General features: G+C 41.8%; 2 protein-coding genes and 1 pseudogene across 2 annotated transcripts; 1 reads left to right on the plus strand and 2 right to left on the minus strand.

Annotated features, from left to right (window-relative positions):
• Window positions 1-4266: 4266 nt before the first annotated feature.
• LOC146497627 (HIG1 domain family member 1A, mitochondrial-like) lies at window positions 4267-5121 on the minus strand. The gene is given in 4 exon segments (XM_085141888.1): window positions 4267-4593; window positions 4728-4815; window positions 4817-4862; window positions 5008-5121. Coding segments are annotated over 4 exon segments (237 nt in total). The 5' UTR covers window positions 5082-5121; the 3' UTR covers window positions 4267-4564.
• A 7299-nt stretch (window positions 5122-12420) lies between these two features.
• LOC146497628 (7-alpha-hydroxycholest-4-en-3-one 12-alpha-hydroxylase-like) lies at window positions 12421-14405 on the plus strand (annotated as a pseudogene).
• A 3919-nt stretch (window positions 14406-18324) lies between these two features.
• LOC146497629 (5-beta-cholestane-3-alpha,7-alpha-diol 12-alpha-hydroxylase-like) lies at window positions 18325-20507 on the minus strand. Its single transcript, XM_085141309.1, has one exon. The coding sequence runs from the start codon at window positions 20458-20460 to the stop codon at window positions 18895-18897; it is 1566 nt and encodes a 521-aa protein (XP_084997435.1). The 5' UTR covers window positions 20461-20507; the 3' UTR covers window positions 18325-18894.
• Between the last annotated feature and the right edge of the window lie 6448 nt (window positions 20508-26955).

Genomic DNA, 26955 nt, shown 5'->3' on the forward strand with positions numbered 1-26955 from the left:
CGTCTCGTCTCGTCTCGGTCTTGGTCTTGTCTTGGTCTCGATACCCTCTGGTCTTGGTCTTGTCTTGGTCTCGATACCCTCTGGTCTTGTCTCGGATTAGGCGGTCTTGACTACAAGTCTATCCAGATGCAATAGATTATTACACACTCGATGGTGGCTCTGTCGAAGGACAGAAAAAAAGTTTGTTGCTTTCTGCTTTTTTTTTTGTATTCTGTTCCTTTTGCCAATAAAAATACACTCTGAGTTTCAGTCTGTCGTCACTGTCTGCATTTGGGTCCACGCTCTCTCCATTCCACGGGTCTGCCAGCGAAGGCGTGACAAGTCCTTCATTCTGGTTTATTTTCACCAGAATTGGACATCAACATTGTATAGGAATTTCTTTTACCTAGGTATTAATCACATTATGTTATTGTAATGCCTTGGTGCCACTGGATTTTAACATGTCTGACACTCATACTTAAGACAAATGGTAGGGGGTGTAGTAAGGATGTTGGGGGAAACAGGAACTCCAGAGGACCAGTCTTTTGTCTCTTCAGGACTCTGGGAAGTAGCAAGGGAGTGTGAACCTTAAGGTGTGAAACAGCTGTGTACTGCCTTTTGTTCCTGGAGAAGGTATTTAACTGAGAGCCATGCTAGGCTCAGGGAGATTCTGCAGACCCTGCCCCGTGGTCATGTAGGCTCTTCATCAAGCTTGGTTGTATGTTGTCTTTGTGTGCTTTGATTAAAGAATGTTAGCTACCGCTCACCGCTCGTCTGCAGGCTTTATTTAAGTGGAAAACTTCCACAACAAAATGGCGACAAGGATGGGATGGTCCGTGTGGTCGCTGAACTACGGTTCCGTGGATGGGCTGATCACCCCTGAGGAAAAAGGTACCTTTGTCCTACCAGCTGTTGAAGCAAAGGAAATGGAGGAGTCACGGAGCCGTGTGTTTCAGTTACCACCGAGATCATCGATTTTGAGGGGACTGCTGCAGATGGGTGAGTTGTAGCTAACTTTGTATACAGTTATGGGGAGTTTTTTTGTCTGGCCGAGCGGTGAAGTTCTTGCTGTTCCGGAGTTCGAGTCTTCGGAGGGAAAATCCTGGGGTTCGAGTCCCCAGGCTTGTGTTCGGTTCCGGTGTTGTGCAAAAGAAAAGCAGTCGTCTGCCAGAGTAATTGCAAAAACACCGGTCCATCACAGGGAACGGTGGTTTGAGTCCACCGTTGATAATCACTTCTGCACAACACAGTGCGCGGAGTGACTGTATTTTAGCACTTTTCTGCCGGTAAGGGAAGAAGGCCATTGCAGGGGACGCTCTGAATGTAAATATGGGATCTAGATCTAGTAGCAGCGCTCCACCAGCCAGCCAGAGACAAAACTCAATACGTGACTGTATGGTAAAAATTGAGTAAATGTGTGGTGTGTAAGATTGCAGAGAATGGTTGTGTGGGAAAAGTTGATGTGTGTGTAAAAACAGAAAAATGGGGTTAAAAATAGAAAATGGGGAACAAAACAAGGAAAAAAAAAAAAAAAAAAAAGAGAGGAGTGTAGAAATGTGTGTAAAAGTTGTTTCCAACTGGGGAGAGGGTGGTACTGCAGGCCACCAGCTCCCCTAGGGTGGACACACAAAACTTTTTTTTTTTTTTAGCAGAATTGTTGATGAAAATAAGCAACAAAATTAGGGAAAGGGTTTTCTGTTTTAGGATCAAAATGTCTCAGTTTGTACTTGCAGGTGAAGAACAGACCCTGATCAATTTTCCACGTGCAGCAGTCGGAAGAAAATTACAGGTTAACATGATTAGAAACACTCAAGCCAAGTTTTGGCTGAATTGTTTTACAGCTTAACTTCCATGTGTTTGTCACCCTGAGAACACACCTCCAAAAATCTCTCCCTGAAGACAAGAAATGCAGTTCCAGAACAACGAGATGGATTTCAAGAGCTCATGGCAGTATCCTGAGCAGTGAAGAAAAGGTCCAGCAGCAGCAGCTGTGCAAGACAGTAGCAGCAAGGAGAAAAAGGGCATCATCATGACTGGATGGATGGATGTGCATTTCCAACGAGCTGCACCTTCACTGTGTGTGAATGGACTTTTGAAAAGACTGCTTGAGTTGGACAGTTGCCACTTTTGGCGCAAAAATGGCAAGATGAGAGTGTTAAAGACACAGGACAAAGCTGAAAGACAACTGACTCTCACTGGACTGCTGCAAGGGTGGTGGTGGGGGGGGAGAGAGATGAGATGAGACCACAGTCGAAGGAGCAGGGGACAACATGGAGGAAACCGTTTTAGTGTGGGAATGAAATTTGGGTTTAGGAAACTGGGAAGAAAAAACGACTGCCTTGCGTGGAGAATTGAAAAGTGTCTGGAGCACCGCGAAGAGGAGAGGTACACAAAAATTACACAAACAGAAAAATGCATTAATCCTACTAACACATACACACATGCAATGAAGCTCATGAAGACCAAACAGTATTTTAAGCATTTCTGTTACCATCATCTTGTCCGGTTTACTTAGTAGGTTAAAAAGTGATACATAGACTAGTGAACTAGTATTATTGGGGAAGGATGATTGAATCATTGCAGGGGTGAACAGAATGCTGCGGGAGGGTCAGATGAGTGGGGACTAATAGATTATAGAGTTTCTGATGTGTGAGGGAGGTCTTATCATGACACACATCTGGGTACATGGGGAAAAACAAAACTCATTGTCTAACAGAATATTGCTGTTGTGTGAGGTGAGATTTACTGATGCATTTTCCTTTGGTACCACTTTGAACCTGCCAATTAGTTTTGTTTTTTCATCATTCTAAGAGAGTGTGCTTAGACAACTTCTAAAACTAGGCCTTCGTATTTTTTGATTTTTAACAGTGCACTGAAATTTTTTGTTTGGCAATTTTCTCTTTTTCATGCAGGCCTGCAAGATCGGAATCGAAAGTGCTACACAACATGTTGAAGAATCGCAAGTGAGCTTCTCCAAAATTAAAATGGGCTGGGGAGAAAGCCACTTATATGGGACAATCAGAAAACAAGTCCCTGTCAAAAAGGATTCAGCGAGGTAATCCAGTCTAAATTCTTCTTTTTTCCTTTTTTGAAATGATGTCATTGCTGGCAGTAGAAACTTATTGCATCACGGGAGGTTCTACTGTCAGCAAATAAAAATGGGGACTGACTGGACTGACAAAAGCTTTGACTAAGTTGACACCAGTATGCAAGATTGCACCTCCACCTTGACCTGACAAAAGGGTGGATTTATGTATGTTTCTTTTTACAGAAGCAGAAAGGTGACAGCAACATCCTGGGTTACATGGGCTTTGGGGCCGTGCTGACTTAACCTTTTAATTGCCACTTTCTGTGTCTTTGTGAATTTACCAGGGGTATTCATGACCTTGTATTGTTTACAGTGCAGAGGTCACTGTGAGAAAGTGTGCATGCAGTGCTGCATGTGCTGCGCTAACATCTACATCTCTTTTTCCACAGCAGAGGGCTAATCATATGATCTAATCACATGATTTACAGCAGGACACACCACTGGCTAATGTTTTTTCTTATGACAGGGCCTGGAGTGAAGCTACTTCAGGGGAGAAGCCCTGGGAATTTTTAAGAGACAATGCACAACTTCATTGTGCATGTCTAATTGTGTTAAGCTGACATAGGGCAAAAGAGGGTTTTCCGGGGAAGTTTTCATTTTTAAATTGCAGGAACTGTGACATGAGGGATATGGAAGGATTGACTGAGGTGCAGATGCAGACCATGACTGGGAGAGAACGCTTCAACAAGACCAGTGGGAAGCAGGGACCATTTGCAGGACAGCAGCCAAACGACAGTGGGCTGCACCACTGGGCTTCCAAAGGATTGTCACGAGGAGATTTTGAACAGCAAAATCTTAAAATAAAATGAAAGAGTTTCGCCGTTGACGCTGAGGAAGACAACTACTAGAACATGCTGTTCTAGTAAATTATAACTTAAGAAGTAAACAGGTTTTAACACTGTTTACTTAATAAGGACAAAGTTTTTTTCTGGACTATTTAGTGAACAATTCCCAGAAACCCATCCTGCGTGCTGGGGGAGGAGCAAAGGTCTGTTCATTAAAGCAGGCCTGAAACTTTCCTTCACATGAATCTGTGCTGGTTAACTGAATCAGTCATGGAGCTGCTGCTGCCGATACTTCTTGGCTTTCTTGCTTATCTGGTCGGAGGGCTGTACCTTCTCGGAGTGTTCAGACAGCAGCGACCAGGAGAACCCCCCCCTCGATAAAGGGCTCCTTCCTTGGATAGGTCATGTCTTAGACTTTCGCAGGAACACCTTGAAGTTCCTAGAGAGAATGGAGAAGAAGCACGGTGAAATATTTACAGTACAGCTGGCATATGCAATGAAACTGCATAAAAGCTACAGAATTAAAGCCTTTGTCTCCACACAGTTTCAAAATAATGGCTATATAGATTGTTTTCTCATCAGGACGTCTGTGAAACAAATTTTGTGCACACCTTAATATGAGGCAATACTAAGGGACATAAAATATGAGTCCAAGAGGCCATGTTCACTTGGGTTGGTTTGCTTTCTGTTCTTGTTCAATAGGCTTTGCAAATTACTCTCTGTACATGGAGAACAGGACACCTGAAAACAACAACAAAACAAAAGAAGCATGGGAAATGACCCGTGTTTATAGTATTATGATTTCAGGTTCAAACCACAAATCAAAAATAAAAAACTGGTTGCAGTTTGGCAGTAAGAACTGAAAGATGACCCACCAACAGTCATTGCTCCCACCACAAAGCCTTGGGCAGCTACACGCATGTAAATCAGCTGCACCGACATTTTTGTATCTCCACGCCTCTTTCATTTTCATCAGCCTGTAGCCAACAATAGCAACAAATCCAGCCATCCTTGCAAAAAGCAAAAGTCATTAAAACAAAAATAAGACAGCAACATATCCCCCAAATCCTCTAAAAAACTCACTCAATAAACCCCAAAACTTAAACTTTTGTGTTTGTGAGCACATATTTTATTTGTCCTTGTCATAATATGTACTCACCGACTGGGACAAATGGATTCTCCTTTGCCTTTCGTCAGAATTTGGACTCACTCTCCTCATAAGAAGACATCTCACCTGAAACAAGAACGAGGTCGACTGAGTTCAAACGTTTGTTGACCGTGTAGCAGTACAGATTGCAAGCTAATTCAGTGCTGATAGAAACCAATAAAACGCAAAGAGAAACATGTCAGGAAGTATCAGGCTGTGCCTCACACAAAAATGTTTTCCAAAATCAGGCTTTAAAAGTCGTTCCCACGAAAGAGGTCCGAGAGTCGCTATTAACAGGACATGAAAACTTCAGAGATGACAGATGAATGGCATGGACTAGACCTATCTTTCACAGACCTAACATTAAACAACTGTGCCTGATATGACGCGACACTTTTAAGTAGTATTATATTTAAATATTATATATTTTGAAAGGGAAGAATTTTTATTCAACTGCGAGGCCTTTCCGTGTGGTGCGGGACAAAAATGTGGAAAAGCAGCAACTCGAGAATTAAGATGAGCTACACTTTAAAAAGCACGTAAAGACACTTCCACCGAACTGAAGAGGACTCCCTCTTACCTGCTTTAAGGCAGGGGCGATTCTAGGATCACAGCTTTGGGGGTGCTGAGCACCCAGAGAGCTGCCCATCCAGGCAAGGTAAACTTTACTCATCACAATGAGACTTCTTCCCCGTCTCTGTCAGTCCCTGCATCCCTAAATGCCTCCAGTTGTCCCGAGTTCTGTCTGATTGCCTCCTTGGTGCATTTAAACCCCTGTTCCTCTCTGTCCTCATCGTCTGTTGTCTTCATCTCCATTATCAGTCATCATAATTTTACCCTCTCTGTGCAAGTCTGCAAATTTCTCTATTAAATCATAAGTTTCTTAAATTCATCAAGTCTCTCTGTGCCTGGGTCCTCGTCACAAAACATGACATCACTGTTTTGTACATTTTAACACAATTTAATCCCCACATTTTTTGAAAGAATAGCAAAACACTTTTTTGAAAAGTCTGTAACAAAACCATCAAATCTGATCAAGGTTATTAAAATGCTGCCAAAGAAGAATGGATTGGAATTAAAAATATATACATATCCTAACCTTAATTACTGGGGAAAAATGATAAATGATGCTCATAGTGAGTAAAAAGTAAACTGTGTGCATTTTTTGGACAGAGATTCACTTCTAAAGTGTATGTATAATCAGTGTTGGGACTAACGCGTTATTAAGTAACGCGTTACAGTAACTACGTTATTATTGTGGTAACGAGCACGGTAACTAGTTATTATGCCAAAATCAGGAAGGATTAGTCGTTACTGGGATTTAGATAGGGTCGTTACTCGTTACTTCGTGTGGCGGCATCGCGGAGCTTCCACAGATTCAATAACATTAGCAATTGGTGGAGGCCAGCAGGTGGATGAGGGAAAGGGGACGCAGAAGGAAAAGAGACCCGAGGCAGCCGCCGGTCCAAGTGTGAACTTCAGGTAAGAAGTTATGACCTGCAGTCTATCTGGGTCAGATATAAACCAAGTTTAGGTGGAGTTTATTTTCGTTATTCTGACTTTTTCCGTACTGCGTACTAGCTAGCATGACGGAGTTTCTATACAGCTGGGTGGGTGCTATGATGTTAACGATGTTAAACTTTATTTTGTTCATAAGTTATTAGAGTTGCCAACCGTCCCGTCTGGTATTCAGAGAAAATATTACGCGTTTCTTATTGAGGTGAAAAGGAACAGTTTGTCCCGTAATTCAGCTACAATGAAAAAAGGCACAAAGCTGGAGTTATTCTGTGTCTTTGCTGCACAGCTGTCTCTTCTTCTCTCATTCTCCCCCCTCCCTCTCCCGTTTCTACTTCAATCATGAAAACTGATCAATGATCAGCTGATCGGCTCTCTTGCTTGTTTATCGCCCACTTTGCGCCAGAAACAGGAAACTAGCGAATGTCGCGTTAAACAACAGCAGCACGTTTAAGCTTGATCAGGTGTTGTTAGAATTTATTTAATATTAATTTCTATTATCGGCTGATGTTTGCTGGAGCCACAGCTGCAAAAAAGCTGCTGGTCATGATATCGGTTTGGTTATGTGGTGAGAGGGAAACATGAAGATGAAACCAGGAGATGTCCTTACTGAATCATCAGAGCTGAACAGGTGATGGAGAAACAGGTTTACCTTTTAGGTGACAGGAATGAGTTGAAGGGAAGTTATGAACTGTTTCTGAGAGACAAATAACCCCAGGATCCTTTTTAGGTAGCTGACAGCTCGTAACTGTGCAGGTGCGGATCTAGCAAAGTTTTGCCAGGGGGGCCAGGTTGGGCATTAACAGGGAAAGGTGGGCACAAAGAAATACTTTTCTTTCTTATTCTCATTTAAAATGTCTCACTTTTAAAAAAGAATTATCTGAATCTTACAACAAAGGATTGATAGATTGATGCATATATACCATCAAAACAGTGTACATCACTGTCACAACAGCGTTTGTTTTCATTCAAAGGCTTTATGATCTTTCCTATAATGGTGGGCCGGTCTCTAGTCAAAATGCCCAGGCCGATTTTTTTGTCCCAGTCCAGCCCTGTATGCAGCTCATCTGCAGTCTGGTGTTGCCTACATCTTCCTATTCAGAAGGCAGAATTTCCGAGTTCTGAGTACAATCAAAGTACCACGACTGCAGTTTTTGTGTTGGATGTAAAAGGCGCACATGACGCTGTGACGTAGGCTAGAATCATGGCAGCAGTCAATGACGGTCCAGGCGTGGGATTTCTCTCGTGGAAATATGCACATTATCTTTTCCTTTCTATTGGTAGGTGGCACAATGCACTTGTGGCAAGTAAGCAAGCTAGAAGACTGGCAAAGTTATGGAAGCAACACATTAACAAGAGAATTCTGAGTAAAACCAAAGTTACTTTCCCTAGTAACTAGTTACTTTGAAAGTAACGAGTAACTTGAAGTAACTGAGTTACTTTTGATAGAAGTAACTAGTAATGTAACTAAGTTACTATTTTAAAGTAACTTACCCAACACTGTGTATAATACAATACAGATACATAAAAAATACACCAAAAATAGAAGAGTCCTTGAAATATACAAAAATATTATTAGAAAATGGAGACACTTGGCCTTTGGTACAATGTATACAATGTATGAAAATATCTTTACTGCAGATACTACTATGGCTCTGCAGATTTTTTCTTTTCTTTTAACCTATGTCGCCTCACCTTGAGGTTGGTAAATCTGTCTATCACATTTTGGTGGTCAAGTCTCTCACGCATCTCTTTCTCAACTGACATCACAGCCAGGTGCTGGAGTCTGCTTTGACCCATGGTCCTTCTCAGCCAGGTATGGAGCTGACTCAAGACACTAAAAGACCTTTCACAGCTACAGCTGCTAAATGGGTTTGTTAGGGCAACCTGAATAACAGTTTTCAGTTTGGGGAAGATCTGATTATCCAGAAGATTGTACAATGTTAACATATCTGGAATGGCACCAGCCTCACTCTTGAGCTTTATAAAATCTTTGGCAACCGTGACTTCCTCTGACTGAAGCTCAATATGGTAATGCAGTGCCAGGGCTGACAACCCAGTTTGTTTTGCAGATTCTGTATAGCAGCTTTAATATAGGGAGAACACAACTTCCAGATTGTATGAGTTGTTTGTCTTTCTTTTTCTTTGCCAGTTAAACAGTTACTGTTTTGCCTGTTAGTACTCCCTGTCTGTTTTCTTACCTGGTACTTCCTGATCTTGTACTTTGTTCTCACGTTCCCCTCTTTCCTCTCTCCCTCTTTGGACTGACAATCTGTACACACACACACACACACACACACACAACAGGAGTTATAAGGTTAATGGGCATCCAGTCAGTTAGCTAGTTAGTACCTTGGGTTCAATATCGGCACATGCACATATGGCAAAATAACCAGTTTCTCTCATTACATTTCAAACAGGACAGTGGTAACAACAGCAGGCTACGGACAATGTTAAGTTTTAGATTTTAAATAGGCTGTATACATTTCAATGAGATCAACAGGGCAGTCAAATATCGCTAATTTTACTACAGAGCAAACATCGTCGGAAAACACGTTTTCAACTAGGGCTGCCACAAACGATTATTTTGATAGTCGACTAGTCACAGATTATTTTTGCAATTAGTCGACTAATCAGATCATGCATCCATTGGATGTACAGCGTACAGCTTATTGCACCAGCGTGCATCTGCTCTCATATAACTATCATTAGCTTACAGCTCTAAGTGTTTAAGGTATGTGCTAACTAAAAATAAAGACAAGATGATAGTTTATTAAATTTGTCTGTGAAGGTTCTCAGTCATCCAGGTCATCATAGTCAAAGGAGCTTGCAAAGAAAAGCGTCTGGACTTCTTTAAGTTACTTGAAGACGTTTCACCTCTCATCCGAGAAGCTTCTTCAGTTCTAAGGTCGAATGGTGGGGAGTCCCAGATATAAACCTAGTGGGAGTGTCCCCCCACAGAGGGACAAAAGGACCCCCTGATGATCCTCTAATCGCCTGAGCCAAGGTGTGGAACTGGGTGTGGGTCCCAATCAGCCAGAGTTTCGGGTGAGTTTATTGTGAAACCTGGCCCCACCTTATCATGCGAATTCCTGAGGTCAGATGGCCCAGGATGTGAGTGGGCGTTAAGGCGTCTGGGAAGGGATCTCAAAACTGGATTATAGATGGCAGAGAGTTGGTGTCGTAAAGCACCGCCTCTGTTCAAAGATGGTCGCTCACAGTGGACATAGATGGCTTCTTTCACTCCTCTTTCAAACCATCTGTCCTCTCTGTCCAAAATGTGAACATTGGCATCCTCGAAAGAGTGTCCTTTATCCTTAAGATGCAGATGGACAGCTGAGTCTTGTCCTGTGGAGGTGGCTCTTCTGTGTTGTGCCATGCGCTTGTGAAGTGGCTGTTTGGTCTCTCCAATGTAGAGGTCTGGGCATTCCTCGCTGCACTGTACGGCATACACCACATTGTTAAGTCTGTGTTTTGGCGTTTTGTCTTTCGGGTGAACCAGTTTTTGTCTGAGCGTGTTGCTAGGTCTGAAGTACACCGGGATGTCATGCTTGGAGAAAACCCTCCTGAGTTTTTCTGATACACCGGCTACATAGGGGATGACAATGTTGTTGCGTCTGTCCTTCTTATCCTCCCTCGCTGGTGTCTGATCTTCTTTTCTGTGCCTCTTTGCTGACTTTAAAAACGCCCATTTAGGATAGCCGCACGTTTTGAGTGCTTCCTTTACATGTGTGTGTTCCTTCTTTTTCCCTTCAGGCTTAGAGGGAACATGTTCTGCCCGGTGGTGTAGGGTCCTAATTACTCCAAGGTTGTGTTCCAGAGGGTGATGGGAGTCAAACAGGAGGTACTGGTCCGTGTGTGTGGGCTTCCGGTAAACTTCGATGTTGAGGTTGCCATTCTCTTCAATGTGCACAGCGCAGTCCAGGAAAGGCAAACAGTCGTCCTTTGTGTCTTCCCTGGTGAACTTGATGTTTTTGTCCACAGCGTTAATGTGCACAGTGAAGGATTCCACTTTTCGTGTCTTGATTTTGACCCAGGTGTTGTCTACATATCTGTACCAGTGGCTGGGTACTCTTCCTTTGAAAGAGCCAAGAGCCTTCCTTTCCACTTCCTCCACGTAAAGGTTGGCTACAATAGGTGACACGGGGGAGCCCATGGCACAGCCATGTTTTTGTCTGTAATAGCCTTCGTTGTATTTGAAGTATGTTGTGGTAAGGCAGAGGTCTAACAGTGTGCAAATCTGATCGGGTGTGAAGTTGGTCCTGTCCTCCAAGGAGCTGTCTTCTTGTAGTCGTTTTCTGACAGTCTCCACGGCCTCCGTGGTGGGTATGCAAGTGAAGAGAGAGACTACATCAAAGGACACCATGGTTTCATCTGGATCCAGGGTAAGTTTCTGGACCTTGTCAGTGAAGTCGGTGGAGTTCTTGATGTGGTGTGGGGTGTTCCCCACGAGAGGAGCAAGGATGGTAGCAAGGTGTTTTGCAATGTTATAAGTGGCTGAGTTTATGCTACTGACTATGGGTCTGAGTGGGACAGCTTCCTTGGGACAGCTTCCACGCTTTTCTTTTATTAAATTTGAATGAAATTTGCAGATTGTTTCGGTGAAGTTTAATAAACTCATTGTTATCTAAAATATAACGGGACACCGGAGTATATTCTCGAGCATCTCACACTTCTGATAATCAGTTGTCTGCTTGACGTTTATTCAGCTGTGTAAAAACTATAACTTTAATCTCAGCCTAACCGATTTACTCAGTGTAGAGGAATTTCTTTCACTAAGGTATTAATCACATTATTTCATTGTTTTAACATGTCTGACACTCATACTTGAGACAAAATGGTAGGGGGTGTAGCAAAATGTTGGGGAAACAGGAACTCCAGAGGACCAGTCTTTTGTCTCTTGAGGACTCTGGGAAGTAGCAAGGGAGTGTGAACTTTAAGGTGTGAAACAGCTGTGTACTGCCTTTTGTTCCTGGAGAAGGTATTTAACTGAGAGGTTGACTTTGGCTCAGTGAGACTCTGCTGACCGTCGGTCCCGCGGCCATGGGGCTCCACAAGCTTGGTTGTATGTTCTTTGTGTGTGCTTGGAAATAAAAGAATGTTAGCTACCGCTCACCGCTCGTCTGCAGGCTTTATTTAAGTGGAAAAACTTCCATAACAAAATGGCGCTGCGAGCAGGGTGGTCCGTGTGGTCGCTGAACAACGGTTCCGTGGACGGGCTGATCACCCCTGAGGGAAAAGGTACCTTTGTCCTACCAGCTGTTGAAGCAAAGGAAATGGAGGAGTCACGGAGCCGTGTGTTTCAGTCACCACCGAGATCATCGATTTTGAGGGGACTTCTGCAGATGGGTGAGTTGTAGCTAACTTTGTATACAGTCATGGAGAGTTTTTGTCTGGCCGAGGGGGGGAACGCTGGCCGACCCCGGAGTTCGAGTCTCCGGGAGGAAAACCTGGTGGTTTGAGGCCCCAGGCTTGTGTTGGGTACGGCTCATCACAAGGACAGTGGCTCGCGCACGTTGTTGGGGAGAAGCCGGCCCAGACCTGTGTTCAGTCCAAGTACGTCACAGGAACGGCGGTTCGGGTACACTCAGTTCCAGAGAAATTTGACACTTCAAAGACCATTTACGGGTTGTTGATCTTGATTTTAAGGATGTTTGAATGTTATCGGATTGCATAACGGTAATTATAAGCAATTAAGATGAAAATTATTCTTTCGCGAAAGTACATTGTTGATTGAACACAATGTGAATTGTTGCTTGTATTCAGGAGACCTTTGCTTTTTTTCCAGGACTATTTATATTAATCAGTTCCATTCAAGCTGAAACCCATTGGGCTTGTCAAAGGGGAGGAGCAAAGGTCTGCTCATTAAAGCAGACCTGAAACTTTCCTTCAGATGAATCTGTGCTGGTTAACTGAATCAGTCATGGAGCTGCTGCCGATACTTCTTGGCTTTCTTGCTTGTCTGGTCGGAGGGCTGTACCTTCTCGGAGTGTTCAGACAGCGGCGACCAGGAGAACCCCCCCTCGATAAAGGGCTCATTCCTTGGTTGGGTCATGTCTTAGAGTTTCGCAGGAACACCTTGAAGTTCCTAGAGAGAATGGAGAAGAAGCACGATGAAATATTTACAGTACAGCTGGGAGGGTTTTATATTACATTTGTCCAGGACCCTTTTTCATTTGGGGGGTTCATTAAGGAGAGTCGGGACAAACTGGACTTTCGAAAGTTTGCAGTGCATCTGGTGCACAGAGTGTTTGGATACAAAGGTGTTGAAGGGGAGCACATTGTTCTCCACAATTCCAGCAACAAGCACCTGAAGGGGGAAGGTCTGCAAGAACTGACCCAATCTTTTATGAGTAATTTGCAGAACATGATGTTGCACAACATTGGATCAGCTGCAGAGGACAGGACTTGGAAAGAAGATGGACTGTTCAGGTACAGCTACAATGTTGTTTTCAGAGCTGGATATTTGGCCTTGTTTGGCAATGTGCCACCCAAGTCAGAACAAAGTGAGGAGAAAGCCAAAGAGAAAGACAGAGCTGAATCAGAAGCTTTGTTTCATGAGTTTCGTAAATATGACCAGCTCTTCCCCAGACTAGTGTATGGGGTCCTCCCACCGATGGAAAAGTTGTCTGCAGAGAGGTTGAAGGCATACTTCTGGGATGTTCTGTCAATACTGTAAATGAAAACCAAGGATAATATCAGTGGCTGGGTGTGGGACATACAGCAGGGTAAAGAGGAGATGGGCATCGATATGTCAATGATAAACAGATACATGCTTCTGCTTCTTTGGGCCTCTCAGAGCAACACAGGGCCTTCTTCATTCTGGCTGCTCCTCTTCCTCATGAAACACCCAGAAGCCATGAAAGCAGTGAAGGAAGAAGTGGATAAAGTTCTGAAAGAATCTGGACAGGAGGTCCGGCCTGGTGGTCCTATGGTCAACCTGACCCGTGAAATGCTGTTGAAAACACCGATCCTGGACAGTGCTGTTGAAGAGACCCTCCGACTCACTGCTGCACCCCTCCTCACCAGGGCAGTGATAAAGGACATGACCTTCAAGATGGCTGATGGGCGTGAATATTTACTTCGCAAGGGTGACAGAATTGCAATCTTTCCTTTCAGTTCTGTCCACCATGACCCAGAGATCCATCCTGAGCCGCATTCATTCAAATATGACCGCTTCCTGAATCCAGACAGGACCAGGAAAACTGATTTTTTACAAAGAAGGAAAGAAGGTAAAATATTACACAATGCCCTGGGGATCCGGGGTCTCCATGTGCCCTGGCCGTTTTCTTTGCCACCAATGAGCTGAAACAGTTTGTTTTCCTCATGTTGGTCTATTTTGAACTTGAGCTGATGATCCTGATGAGAAGATTCCTGAAACTGACCTCAGTCGATACGGATTTGGAACGATGCAACCTGTCAGAGATGTCCAGTTCAGATTCAGACTCAGATATTAAGCCAATCAGATGAAAACAAAATTGTGATTTTCTTTTTCTTTGGATCAAGATGGTTTGATGAGCACATTATGGAAATTATGGAAGCAGATTTAAATCTAAAGTTTTTGACGCGTTGGTCAACAGTTTAACAATTCAATATGCAAATGCACTGATATTCTAGACATGTATATGTATATTGAACACATTCTGATCATAACTCTTCTTCTTTAAGTAATTTGCAGATCAGCAATCAGATTAAATCCAGTTAGAAATGATATTGATGGGCATTGTTTAAGATAACAACAATTATGATTATTGGTTATTAATTATTATTGTGAATGTTCTTTTTTGTATAATTATTTTTCCGTAATTGATGTGACATGTACACTTAGAAATTGAGACGATTCATGTATATCGTAGTCTGTTTCAATTTTTAGTTCAATTTTCTATGTACATTACAAGTTTTTGCTTTTTGTTTTTCCAAAATAAATGTTTTTTTGTAAAATGTCAGATTTGGAGTTTTATGTGAGCCTGTTTTAAAACTCAAAAACCAAAACAAACAAAAACAAAGTTATAGGCTGACTTCAGTCAACTCAGTGCATGGATTCTTTTACTTGTTCCCTACAACAAAATCCAATAGATGGCAGCAGATTCCCACATTCCCGATGTTTTTAAAATAAACAATAAATTGTACAAAAACACAGAATCTTAGAAGAATGATACAAATGAAACGAATATATGCAATTTTTATATTAATTTATTTTAAAATGAATGTCAGGAGTTTAAATACATACTCCAGTTTTAAAACTAAAAATAAAATTAGAAACTTTTGGCAGTTATTTATTGTTCATGCTTGACAGGTTTAAAAATTCCATTCACAGAATGGCTGGCTCACCACTTTAGTGATGAAACCTCAGCTACAAAAATGCTTTTGCGAATTTTGCTGAAAGTTGCAGATAAAGAGTAAGAATAAATGCATTTGCCTGATTAATAACTTAGAAGGTTATAATAAGAAGGATTTTGACATTCAAAACACAAATTAATCATGAACAGAAATGATTTCAAGGTCATTCACACAAGGCAAGTCCTGATTTCAAATGCAAATCAGGGTCAGATTTTTTTTACAACCATAAAACACACACACATGGATAATCTCTAGGACAGCGTTGGGAGAAAAAAAACAAGGAGTTTGTCTTCTGTGGTTCAGCTCAGTGATGCTTCTTTTAGGCCAAAACATGACAGTTTCTGAGTCTAATTGGAGTAAGCCAGACATGTTTTAGTTTGCCTTTGCCTTTAGTGTTCTTTGGTCTATGACCGATGCTGTGAACCATCTTTTGTAAGGTTCATTTAGCAAAACAACAAAAAACACTCCGAGAGTGCAATTCCCCCTGAACTCCGTGACCTTGACCCGATGTTGCACCACTTCGATTTTTAGCTTTCACATGTTTTCTCGATCCCTTTGGTGCTCTCATCAGGAAAGTTCAATCTCACCACTAATGAAAACAGTTAAGACATTTTTAATAACACAGATTCATCAGTGCCAAAAAGAAAATGAAATGAAATCTTTATCAAATATGTAAAAACATGCAAAGCCAGTCAATCATTTTTGAACTTCAGCAGACTACAGACAGCAGTCTCGACTATCTACCAGACACGTGCAGGGGGGGCCGGCAGGGGCTTGAGCATCTGCCCCTTTCCTGATGGGTGCCCTTTTCTTGAGCCTTTTTTTAAATGTGTGTGTAGAGTCCTGCCTGCGGCCCTCAACAATAACATTAAACTATTAATCACAACTTTGCTAAATGAAAGGATCTGACTTGCATAAGTGGTTACGAGCCAGGAACAAGCTTGGTGCCTTTTTTGCCACCTGGGCAGTGCGGAGCTGTCGAAGAAACACAAAAATTGATTGGGAGATGGCTGATGCAAGAAAAACCAGTAAGTAGGGTGTACAGAGTACACTATAGTCAGTGTTGGGGAGTAACGGAATACATGTACCGCCGTTACGTATTTAAAATAAAAATATGAGTAACTGTATTCCGTTACAGTTACCAATTAAAAAGGTGATATTTAGAATACAGTTACTTTGTTGAAATAAATGGATTACACGGAGGTACTTCCCTGTTTCATATTGTCACGGGTCAGGACTCTTTGGGTTTTTTTTGACAGCTATGTTCTGTTGTTCCAGGCGGCAGCGTTACGGTTGCCATGGTTACAGGGTGACGCTCTCTCTCTGCGTGTTTCCTGGGTGAGAGAGCGCCTTTTTGTTGTTGTTGTGCTAAGCTAATAGGCAGAATGCTACAGGTATAGCTCTAAAGAATGTAGCATCATAGGCAGTGTAGTCCGTGCTAAAGGGAGAATGGACTGCCATACCCGTTATGTGTCTCTGAGCGAGGGAGGGAGAAAAAGGAAAAGTACGAGCTGTCATCGAGCAAAAACGTGAGCTGGAAGCATGTAAATATAATAATAACCACTGCAGCCACGAACACCATGTTCGTGTTTTCCTCCAAAAACAATAAGTTCCGTTGGAGCAGCCTTTCAACGCCTCTCTCTGTCTCTCGCAAGCAAAGTTGACCCAGACAACAAAGTAAAGCTATTTTTCGGCTACGAGCCCGACACAGAACCCACCTTATTAGCCAGAGGTCCCTTTACTACGGTTCGGAGCCGCAGACCTTCAGTAACAGTAATAAATCACAGCAATAGTACATTCACGTAGTTGTAAACAGCATGATAATACATTAAGTAATCCAAAGTATACAGAATATGTTACTCTCATTGAGTAACGTAACGGAATACGTTACAGAATACATTTTGGGGCATGTATTCTGTATTCTGTAGTGGAATACATTTTAAAAGTAACCTTCCCAACACTGACTATAGTCTATAGCCCACAGGAGTATTCGTTTGTTATGTACACGTGGTTAAGTTCTCTTGTGGCAACTGATGAATTGAAACAAATGAGCATTGTTGTATGTGCACTGAGCGACAGGGCAACAAAACATTACCTGTCCTTTTATTAACTACAGAAGTAGTGGTAGTCATTAGCCGCTAGCTAACTGGGTAAGGGTGTCAGAGGTTTGTAGCTCTTATTATAATTACGATATTCAAACACACACACACACACACACACACACACACACACACACACACACACACACACACACTGTATTTGAAAGAAAATACAGATTATATTAGATTTATATTTCAAATATAACAAAATGATGATTTTTCAGCTGTAAAATTATTGTATCTCTACGGTTTAAATATTGTACAAATTGAATCATCATAAATACATTATTTTATATTTATTACTTAATTTTTTTTATTCTTATTACTTTATCTGTATATCACTAGGAATAAATAATAAGGGAAGAATTCTGGATCAGCATCATGATCCAAACTTTTGGCCATAGTATATACAGTGTTCTGGAGAAGGTATAAAATGTCACTATATGCGCATGCGTGTGTGCACTTGTTTAATCAGCTACCATCTTTCCTATGGACTTTTTAATGTCTACAGTCACAGATCGACAGCAACATTTTACCCCATCAGGTGAAACATAGGCTACGTTTGCTTTGCATTGACCCCACCTGATGACAGTGATATAGTATGACACGATTCAATATTAGATTCTTGATGAATTTGGGTTGTTGTTGTTCAGCCTGGTTATATGTGACCCTTTTTAACTTGTTTTGGGATGCTCTCCTTGTAATTGCATATGTATGCAATTTGGGGGGGGGGGTTGTCTCCCCTCTCTCAAAAGATACAACTCAGACGGCAGGTATCAGGAAAATGAGGACAAATGAGTTGGACATTGACATCAGCTGTTGTTCTAGTTCATTCTATTAAGAAAACAAGTTTCGACTCGGGTCATTTTCTGCACAAGAGATAAAAAAGGTTTGGTCATGACTTTATTGTTTTGAATTCTGAGATTAAACCCCACTGGCTGAGCAGGTGACCATATTCTATACAGCTCAATGTTGGCCCTTTGCTGTGTGTCTTTCCCTGTTCTCACTCCCCTCTTGACTGCTGCACTATCAAAATAAAGAAGCTGGCACCTGGGAGGAGTCAGTTCAGTTATAGATAATGCAAATGACAAAACAGACCATGTGGCTTGCAGATGTGTGCAGTTCTGCATGGCAATGGGTAAAACTGAAGAAGATACAAAGCCCTAGAAATAACAAATATAACAAATCAAATTGAAGAAAACCAAAAAAACCATGCCATATACTATGAATAACAACTGTGCTGAGGTCAGTTCCGGAGGCTTCCCACCAGAGAACTCCATATGAAACTCTTTGCTAATCTCAACAAACCAGACTAGATGAACAGATATACATATGTAATGAGACCAGTACAAATATAATACACATGTAGACTTATTCCAATTAAAGACTTGTTTATTCACAGAGTAACAAAGTGTGCAGAAGCAGAATCACAGAAAATTCAAAAATCTGGATAAATAGAAGGAGATGGACGACTGACACTGATTTTCAGAAAAATTCTACTTAATGTGCATATGGAAAATGTAACAGAAAATCTGCAATACATGTGTTCCCATACTTCATTTTATAAGTCTCCATGTATCATCAAAAGAATTATACGAAAAAAAGGTGTTTAAAGATAAGACTTTTGTTTTTATCTGATTGGCTTAATAACCAATAATCATAATTGTTGTTATCTTAAAAAATGCCCATCAATATCATTTCTAATGTGTTTAATCTGATTGCTGATCTGCAAATTACATATGAAGAGTTATGATCAGAATGTGTTCAATATACATATACATGTCTAGAATATCAGTACATTTGCATATTGAATTGTTACAGTTGACCAACACGTCAAAAACTTTAGATTTAAATCTGCTTCCATAGTTTCCATAATGTGCTCATCAAACCATCTTGATCCAAAGAAAAAGAAAATCACAGTTTTATTTTCATCTGATTGGCTTAACATCTGAGTCTGAATCTAAACTGGACATCTCTGACAGGTTGCATCGTTCCAAAGCCGTATCGACTGAGGTCAATTTCAGGAATCTTCTCATCAGGATTCATCAGCTCAAGTTCAAAATAGACCAACATGAGGAAAACAAACTGTTTCAGCTCATTGGTGGCAAAGAAACGGCCAGGGCACATGGAGACCCCAGATCCCCAGGGCATGGTGTAATATTTTACCTTCTTTCCTGCTTTGTAAAAATCAGTTTTCTTGGTCCCGTCTGGATTCAGGAAGCGGTCATATTTGAATGAGTGCGGCTCAGGATGGATCTCTGGATCATGTTGGACAGAAATGAAAGGAAAGATTGCAATTCTGTCACCCTTGCGAAGTAAATATTCTCGCCCATCAGCCATCTTGAAGGTCATGTCCTTTATCACTGCCCTGGTGAGGAGGGGTGCAGCAGTGAGTCGGAGGGTCTCTTCAACAGCACTGTCCAGGATCGGTGTTTTCAACAGCATTTCACGGGTCAGGTTGACCATAGGACCACCAGGCCAGACCTCCTGTCCAGATTCTTTCAGAACTTTATCCACTTCTTCCTTCACTGCTTTCATGGCTTCTGGGTGTTTCATGAGGAAGAGCAGCAGCCAGAATGAAGAAGGCCCTGTGTTGCCCTGAGAGGCCCAAAGAAGCAGAAGCATGTATCTGTTTATCATTGACATATCGATGCCCATCTCCTCTTTACCCTGCTGTATGTCCCACACCCAGCCACTGATATTATCCTTGGTTTTCATTTTCAGGATTGACAGAACATCCCAGAAGTATGCCTTCAACCTCTCTGCAGACAACTTTTCCATCGGTGGGAGGACACCATACACTAGTCTGGGGAAGAGCTGGTCATATTTACGAAACTCCTGAAACAAAGCTTCTGATTCAGCTCTGTCTTTCTCTTTGGCTTTCTCCTCAGTTTGTTCTGACTTGGGTGGCACATTGCCAAACAAGGCCAAATATCCAGCTCTGAAAACAACATTGTAGCTGTACCTGAACAGTCCATCTTCTTTCCAGGTCCTGTCCTCTGCAGCTGATCCAATGTTGTGCAACATCATGTTCTGCAAATTACTCATAAAAGATTGGGTCAGTTCTTGCAGACCTTCCCCCTTCAGATGCTTGTTGCTGGAATTGTGGAGAACAATGTGCTCCCCTTCAACAGCTTTGTATCCAAACACTCTGTGCACCAGATGCACTGCAAATTTTTGAAAGTCCAGTTTGTCCCGACTCTCCTTAATGAACCCCCCAAATGAAAAAGAGTCCTGGACAAATGTAATATAAAACCCTCCCAGCTGTACTGTAAATATTTCACCGTGCTTCTTCTCCATTCTCTCTAGGAACTTCAAGGTGTTCCTGCGAAACTCTAAGACATGACCCAACCAAGGAAGGAGCCCTTTATCGAGGGGGGGTTCTCCTGGTCGCCGCTGTCTGAACACTCCGAGCAGGTACAGCCCTCCGACCAGACAAGCAAGAAAGCCAAGAAGTATCGGCAGCAGCAGCTCCATGACTGATTCAGTTAACCAGCACAGATTCATGTGAAGGAAAGTTTCAGGCCTGCTTTAATGAACAGACCTTTGCTCCTCCCCCAGCACGCAGGATGGGTTTCTGGGAATTGTTCACTAAATAGTCCAGAAAAAAACTATGTCCTCAAGTAAACAGTGTTGAAACCTGTTTACTTCTTAGTTATAATTTACTAGAACAACATGTGATGTTGATGTCCAATTCTGGTAACAATAAACCAGATTGAAGGACTTGTCATGCCTTCGCTGGCAGACCCGTGGAGTGGAGAGAGCATGGACCCAAATGCAGACAGTGACGACAGACTGAAACTCAGAGTGTATTTTTATTGGCAAAAGCAACAGACTACAAAAAAAAAGCAGAAAGCAACAAACTTTTTTTCTGTTTGCCTTAGGTTGTGCAACAGTCAAACACCTTTTAAATGCCTGTTAAGAGTTCAGCAGGAGTCAAACTGCTGTCTGAACACTCAGAGAAGGTACAGCCCTCCGACCAGACAAGCAAGAAAGCCAAGAAGTATCGGCAGCAGCAGCTCCATGACTGATTCAGTTAACCAGCACAGATTCATGTGAAGGAAAGTTTCAGGCCTGCTTTAATGAGCAGAACTTTGCTCCTCCCCCAGAATCGGTTTCTGGGAATTTACACTTTACTATATAGTCCAGAAAAAATAATAATGCACTTAAGTATCAATTGAGGACACGATTTTCCAATTGTCCTAGAGATTCCCCTCTTTTGAAATCCAAAAGAACATACTGTAGCCTGCAGTGATATTATGTTTATGTTAACAGCTCTATGACAGCATGTATGAAGAGATTGTGGACCAATTAGTGCACACTGGCAACAAATATCACTCTAGTTAATCACAAGTAAGAAAAATAAAGTTTTGAGGGGTCAATGGGTGTTGCATGTTGTTGACACTAGACGTGTGATTCTGGTTTATTGTTTTACCAGAATTGTTTCCATCCATGTTACTCATTGTTCAAGTAAATTATAACTAAGAAGAAAACTGTCACGGTTCTGGGTCATTTTGACCCAGCTTTTTCGGTTTCTTTTATTTTGGTGTTTTTCTAGATTATGTTCATTATATTTATGTTCTGATTCTTTAGCTATCCTGTGTTGATTATTGTCAATGGAAAATTGTACTGAGTAGTCAGTATAAGCTTTTAGTGATATAAGTTTACATGTGATAGAATACTGTATGATAACCTTTTCCTTGCTTAGAACTGATTGTTCTTTATAAAACGTGTTCTGATATTTCTATCTGAATCTTCCCCAATTCTGACCTCGCGCACACACACACACACACACACACAATCACATACGCACATGCTCACGTATCAACATTCCACTGAACAAATGTTTTCATTTTTCTTGTGTATAAACAGTGTTGGGACTAACGCGTTATTAAGTAACGCGTTACAGTAACTACGTTATTATTGTGGTAACGAGCACGGTAACTAGTTATTATGCCAAAATCAGGAACGCGTTAGTCGTTACTGGGATTTAGATAGGGTCGTTACTCGTTACTTCGTGTGGTGGCTATCGCGGAGCTTCGACAGATTCTGTAACATTAGCAAGTGGTGGAGGCAGCAGGTGGATGAGAGAAAGGGGACGCAGAAGGAAAAGAGACCCGAGGCGGCCGCCGGTCCAAGTGTGAACTGAACTTCAGGTAAGAAGTTATGACCTGCAGTCTATCTGGGTCAGATATAAACCAAGTTTAGGTGGAGTTTATTTTCGTTATTCTGACTTTTTCCGTACTGCGTACTAGCTAGCATGACGGAGTTTCTATACAGCTGGGTGGGTGCTATGAATGTTAATCGATGTTGAACTTTATTTTGTTCATAAGTTATTAGAGTTGCCAACCGTCCCGTCTGGTATTAAGAGAAAATATTAAGCGTTTTGAGGTGAAAAGGAACAGTTTGTCCCGTAATTCAGCTACAATGAAAAAGACACAAAGCTTGAGTTATTCTGTGTCTTTGCTGCACAGCTGCCTCTTCTTCTTTCATTCTCCCCCTCCCTCTCCTCTTTCTACTTCAATCATGAAAACTGATCAGTGATCAGCTGATCGGCTTTTCTCTCTTGTTTGTTTATCGGTCACTTTGCGCCAGAGAGAGGAAACCAGCCGATGTCGCGTTAAACAACAGCAGCACGTTTAAGCTTGATCAGGTGTTGTTATAATTTATTTAATATTAATTTCTACTATCAGCTGATGTTTGCTGGAGCCACAGCTGCAAAAAAGCTGCTGGTCATGATATCGGTTTGGTTATGTGGTGAGAGGGAAACATGAAGATGAAACCAGGAGATGTCCTTACTGAATCATCAGAGCTGAACAGGTGATGGAGAAACAGGTTTACCTTTTAGGTGACATGAACGAGTTGAAGGGAAGTTATGAACTGTTTCTGAGAGACAAATAACCCCAGGATCCTTTTTTTATGTAGCTGACAGCTGGTAACTGTGCAGGGGCGGATCTAGCAAAGTTTTTGCCAGGGGGGCCAGGTAGGGCATTAACAGGGATAGGTGGGCACAAGGAAATACTTTTCTTTCTTATTCTCATTTAAAATATCTAGCTTTTAAAAAATAATTATCTGAATCTTACAACAAACGATTGATAGATTGATGCATATATACCATCAAGACAGTGTACATCACTGTCACAACAGCGTTTGTTTTCATTCAAAGGCTTTATGAGTTTTCCTATAATGGCGGGCCAGTCTCTAGTCAAAATGCCCGGGCCAATTTTTTGTCCCAGTCCAGCCCTGTATGCAGCTCATCTGCAGTCTGGTGTTGCTTACATCTTCCTATTCAGAAGGCAGAATTTCCGAGTTCTGAGTACAATCAAAGCACCACGACTGCAGTTTTTGTGTTGGATGTAAAAGGCGCACATGACACTGTGACGTAGGCTAGAATCATGGCAGCAGTCAATGACGGTCCAGGCGTGGGATTTCTCTCGTGGAAATATGCACATTATCTTTTCCTTTCTATTGGTAGGTGGCACAATGCACTTGTGGCAAGTAAGCAAGCTAGAAGACTGGCAAAGTTATGGAAGCAACACATTAACAAGAGAATTCTGAGTAAAACCAAAGTTACTTTCCCTAGTAACTAGTTACTTTGAAAGTAACGAGTAACTTGAAGTAACTGAGTTACTTTTGATAGAAGTAACTAGTAATGTAACTTAGTTACTATTTTAAAGTAACTTACCCAACACTGTGTATAAATAAAGACAAGTGCAAGAACAGAGCACTGATCACAGGGCCCCCACTCTCATGTGAGCCCTTGCAAGTAAAATCTGCAGCGTGTGTTTGTCTTCACTCTTAGACTCTCAACCGAAGAAGTGTTTTTTAGAATAAATCTCTTGACATTTATCATAATTATTCTGGTTTAGGCTTTGTTCTCTTGCCCTCATGTTTAGTATAGGTTTACTTCTGTGCTTAGTCTTCTCTGCTCATGTGTCCCTCTGTGTAAAGTCCATGTTTCTCAGTCCGCATCTTTGTGAATTGTTTCTGGTTTCCTGTTTTACTTTGAAAGTTCATGTCTCATGTCAGTGTGTTCAGTTTTACTTCTCCCTTGTCTCGTTGACCTAATTTCTCCCAGCTGTGTCTCCCTCCTGTTTCTCAGTCCCTGATTACTTTCCTATGTATATAAGCCCTGTGTTTTCCTGTGCTCTCTGTCGCGTCGTACTTGCTCCATGCTGTGTGTTTGTCGTGTTCCAGCATTCCAGCGCCTCTGTTCAGCGTTTTTGTTCTGTTCTTGTGAGTCTTATTTTGAGAAATTTTTCCAGCAATAAAGCTGCGTTTTCAGTTTAAGTCCCGTCTCTGAGAGTCCTGCATTTTGGATCCATTTTCCTGCCTGCCTGCCTGCCACACAGCCAACCATGAAAAAAACAGGTTTTGACACTAGGCCTGCCAAATGGGCTTATTTTTTTGCAGAAGAGTTTAGGATAGCTAAATAAAAATATAAAATATCAGCTCATTTGGGTCATGCCTTTTTTCTTTTTAGAGTTCTGAGATTGAAATCAAATCAAAATTGAGGCACCAGTTTAGTTCTCTGGTTGTGAAGGTGATGATCTACAAGAACGCTGAAATGCAGTCGTTCTTTGCTCTGTGTCTTAACGATCAGTCTCTCCCTTTCTCATTGTGCCAAATCTAAAATTTGGTGGAGGCGGGATTATGATGTGGGGGTGATTCTCAGTTGGGCTTTCCCCCGTAAATCCAGTGAAAAGAACGCTTCTGCAAGACTGCTCAAAAATTCCCCTAAACACATTCCTAAACAATATGGCAAGCCTTCCCAGGGGAGTTAAATTAATATTAAACCCTATGGATCAAGAATAAGATGTCACTCAAGTTCATATGAGTGGGAAAACAGACCAGCAAATGCTTTTGGCAGTATGGTGTATCTGCAAACTTGCGTCTTCCTAAGAAAGTTAATAGGCTTTGTGTTAGGGGGGAGTGAGTTTCCACACTAGATCCTTGGAATGAAACTCTTTTCCAGGTCTTACAGTAGGTGCTTTCATGGTTTTGCAATTAGGAGGTTGTCCACCTCCTAATTGCACATGAGTTGTTTTTTTTCTCCTTAGACTTCCATAGCATACAGGTTCCTACTGGTGGTTTCCAGTCCAGTCCTTTGTTAAAAACTCAACATAAGCCCTAATTAAAATGGATCCTCCATACAAATAAAACTACAGGGTGGGCCATTTATATGGATACACTGTAATAACATGGGAATGGTTGGTGATATTAAAGTCCTGTTTGTGGCACATTAGTATATGTGAGGGGGCAAACTCCTCAAGATGGGTGGTGACCATGGTGGCCATTTAGAAGTCAGCCATCTTGGATACAACTTTAGTTTTTTCAATAGGAAGAGGCCCATGTGACACATCAAACTTATTGGTAATGTCACAAGAAAAAACAATGGTGTGCTTGGTTTCAACGTAATTCTTTCATGAGTTATTTACAAGTTTCTGACCACTCATAAAATGTGTTCAATGTGCTGCCCATTGTGTTGGATTGTCAATGCAAGATCATTACAAAAGTGGTGTGGTTTTTTCAGAAGCAGCATTCAGACATGTTATTGCGGTTGGGTAAAAGCTGTGTTTGAGTCCATTTGTCATTACACTGATTGCTCTGTACTGTCTGCCCGGGGGCAACCGTTCAAAAAGGGAGTGTGAGGTATCTTTTATTATGTTCTGAGCTTTTTTAATACAGCGGGTATTATGTAGATCTTCCAGTGTGGGGAGAGGGCAGCCAGTGATCCTTTGAGCGGTGTTAATGACCCCTTGGAGTGCTTTCCTCTGAGCCACTGTGCAGCTAGTGTTCCAGATGCAATAGATTATTACACACTCGATGGTGGCTCTGTCGAAGGACAGAAAAAAAGTTTGTTGCTTTCTGCTTTTTTTTGTAGTCTGTTCCTTTTGCCAATAAAAATACACTCTGAGTTTCAGTCTGTCGTCACTGTCTGCATTTGGGTCCACGCTCTCTCCACTCCACGGGTCTGCCAGCGAAGGCGTGACAAGTCCTTCATTCTGGTTTGTTTTCACCAGAATTGGACATCAACATTGTATAGGAATTTCTTTTACCTAGGTATTAATCACATTATGTTATTGTAATGCCTTGGTGCCACTGGATTTTAACATGTCTGACACTCATACTTAAGACAAATGGTAGGGGGTGTAGTAAGGATGTTGGGGGAAACAGGAACTCCAGAGGACCAGTCTTTTGTCTCTTCGAGGACTCTGGGAAGTAGCAAGGGAGTGTGAACCTTAAGGTGTGAAACAGCTGTGTACTGCCTTTTGTTCCTGGAGAAGGTATTTAACTGAGAGCCATGCTAGGCTCAGGGAGATTCTGCAGACCCTGCCCCGTGGTCATGTAGGCTCTTGTTACGGATTCAAATATTGAGGATGGATACAAGAGGAAAACCCAAAATAACCACACTGGTCCGGCTGGGTCAAGTCAAACGATGATTTAATGAACAGACGCGTGGGAGATGGACACCATACAGCAGACAGAATCAGATCTCAAAATGGTGGAGCCTTGATCAAACTCTTATAGCCTCTAGTGGCCCCCACCTAATCATAAATCCTAAACATTCACATTCTTTCTCACACAGCGCCTAAGCTACGACCTTGGCTCCCTGTTTATCTGCTCCTGCTGAGATGGGGCAGTATGCTCTGTTCTCTTCTAATCAGACAAATAAGGCGATGACTTTCTGTGAACAGTATTTTCTTATAACTCAGCAGTATAATGCATCATAAAACAATATCATTCATTCACAATAAATCAGCAGTCTAATATAATGCAAATCAGTTTACCAAATGTAATAGTTATCACCTTCTTCTAATTCAGGAGCATAATGCAAACTAAAACTACATAATAATTCACAATCTTTAATTAGGGGTCTAACATGGCATAAAATAATATCATAATCCGACAATTCCCCCTGATGAGCTCTTTAGACTTAAAGAGCTCACTTACACCCTGCAATCCAGTGTTGCCGGGTTCATTTCTCCTTACTCCTCAGGC

This window comes from Neolamprologus multifasciatus, chromosome 18 (assembly GCF_963576455.1).
Source record: "Neolamprologus multifasciatus chromosome 18, fNeoMul1.2, whole genome shotgun sequence".
NCBI classification, from domain to species: Eukaryota; Metazoa; Chordata; class Actinopteri; order Cichliformes; family Cichlidae; genus Neolamprologus; species Neolamprologus multifasciatus.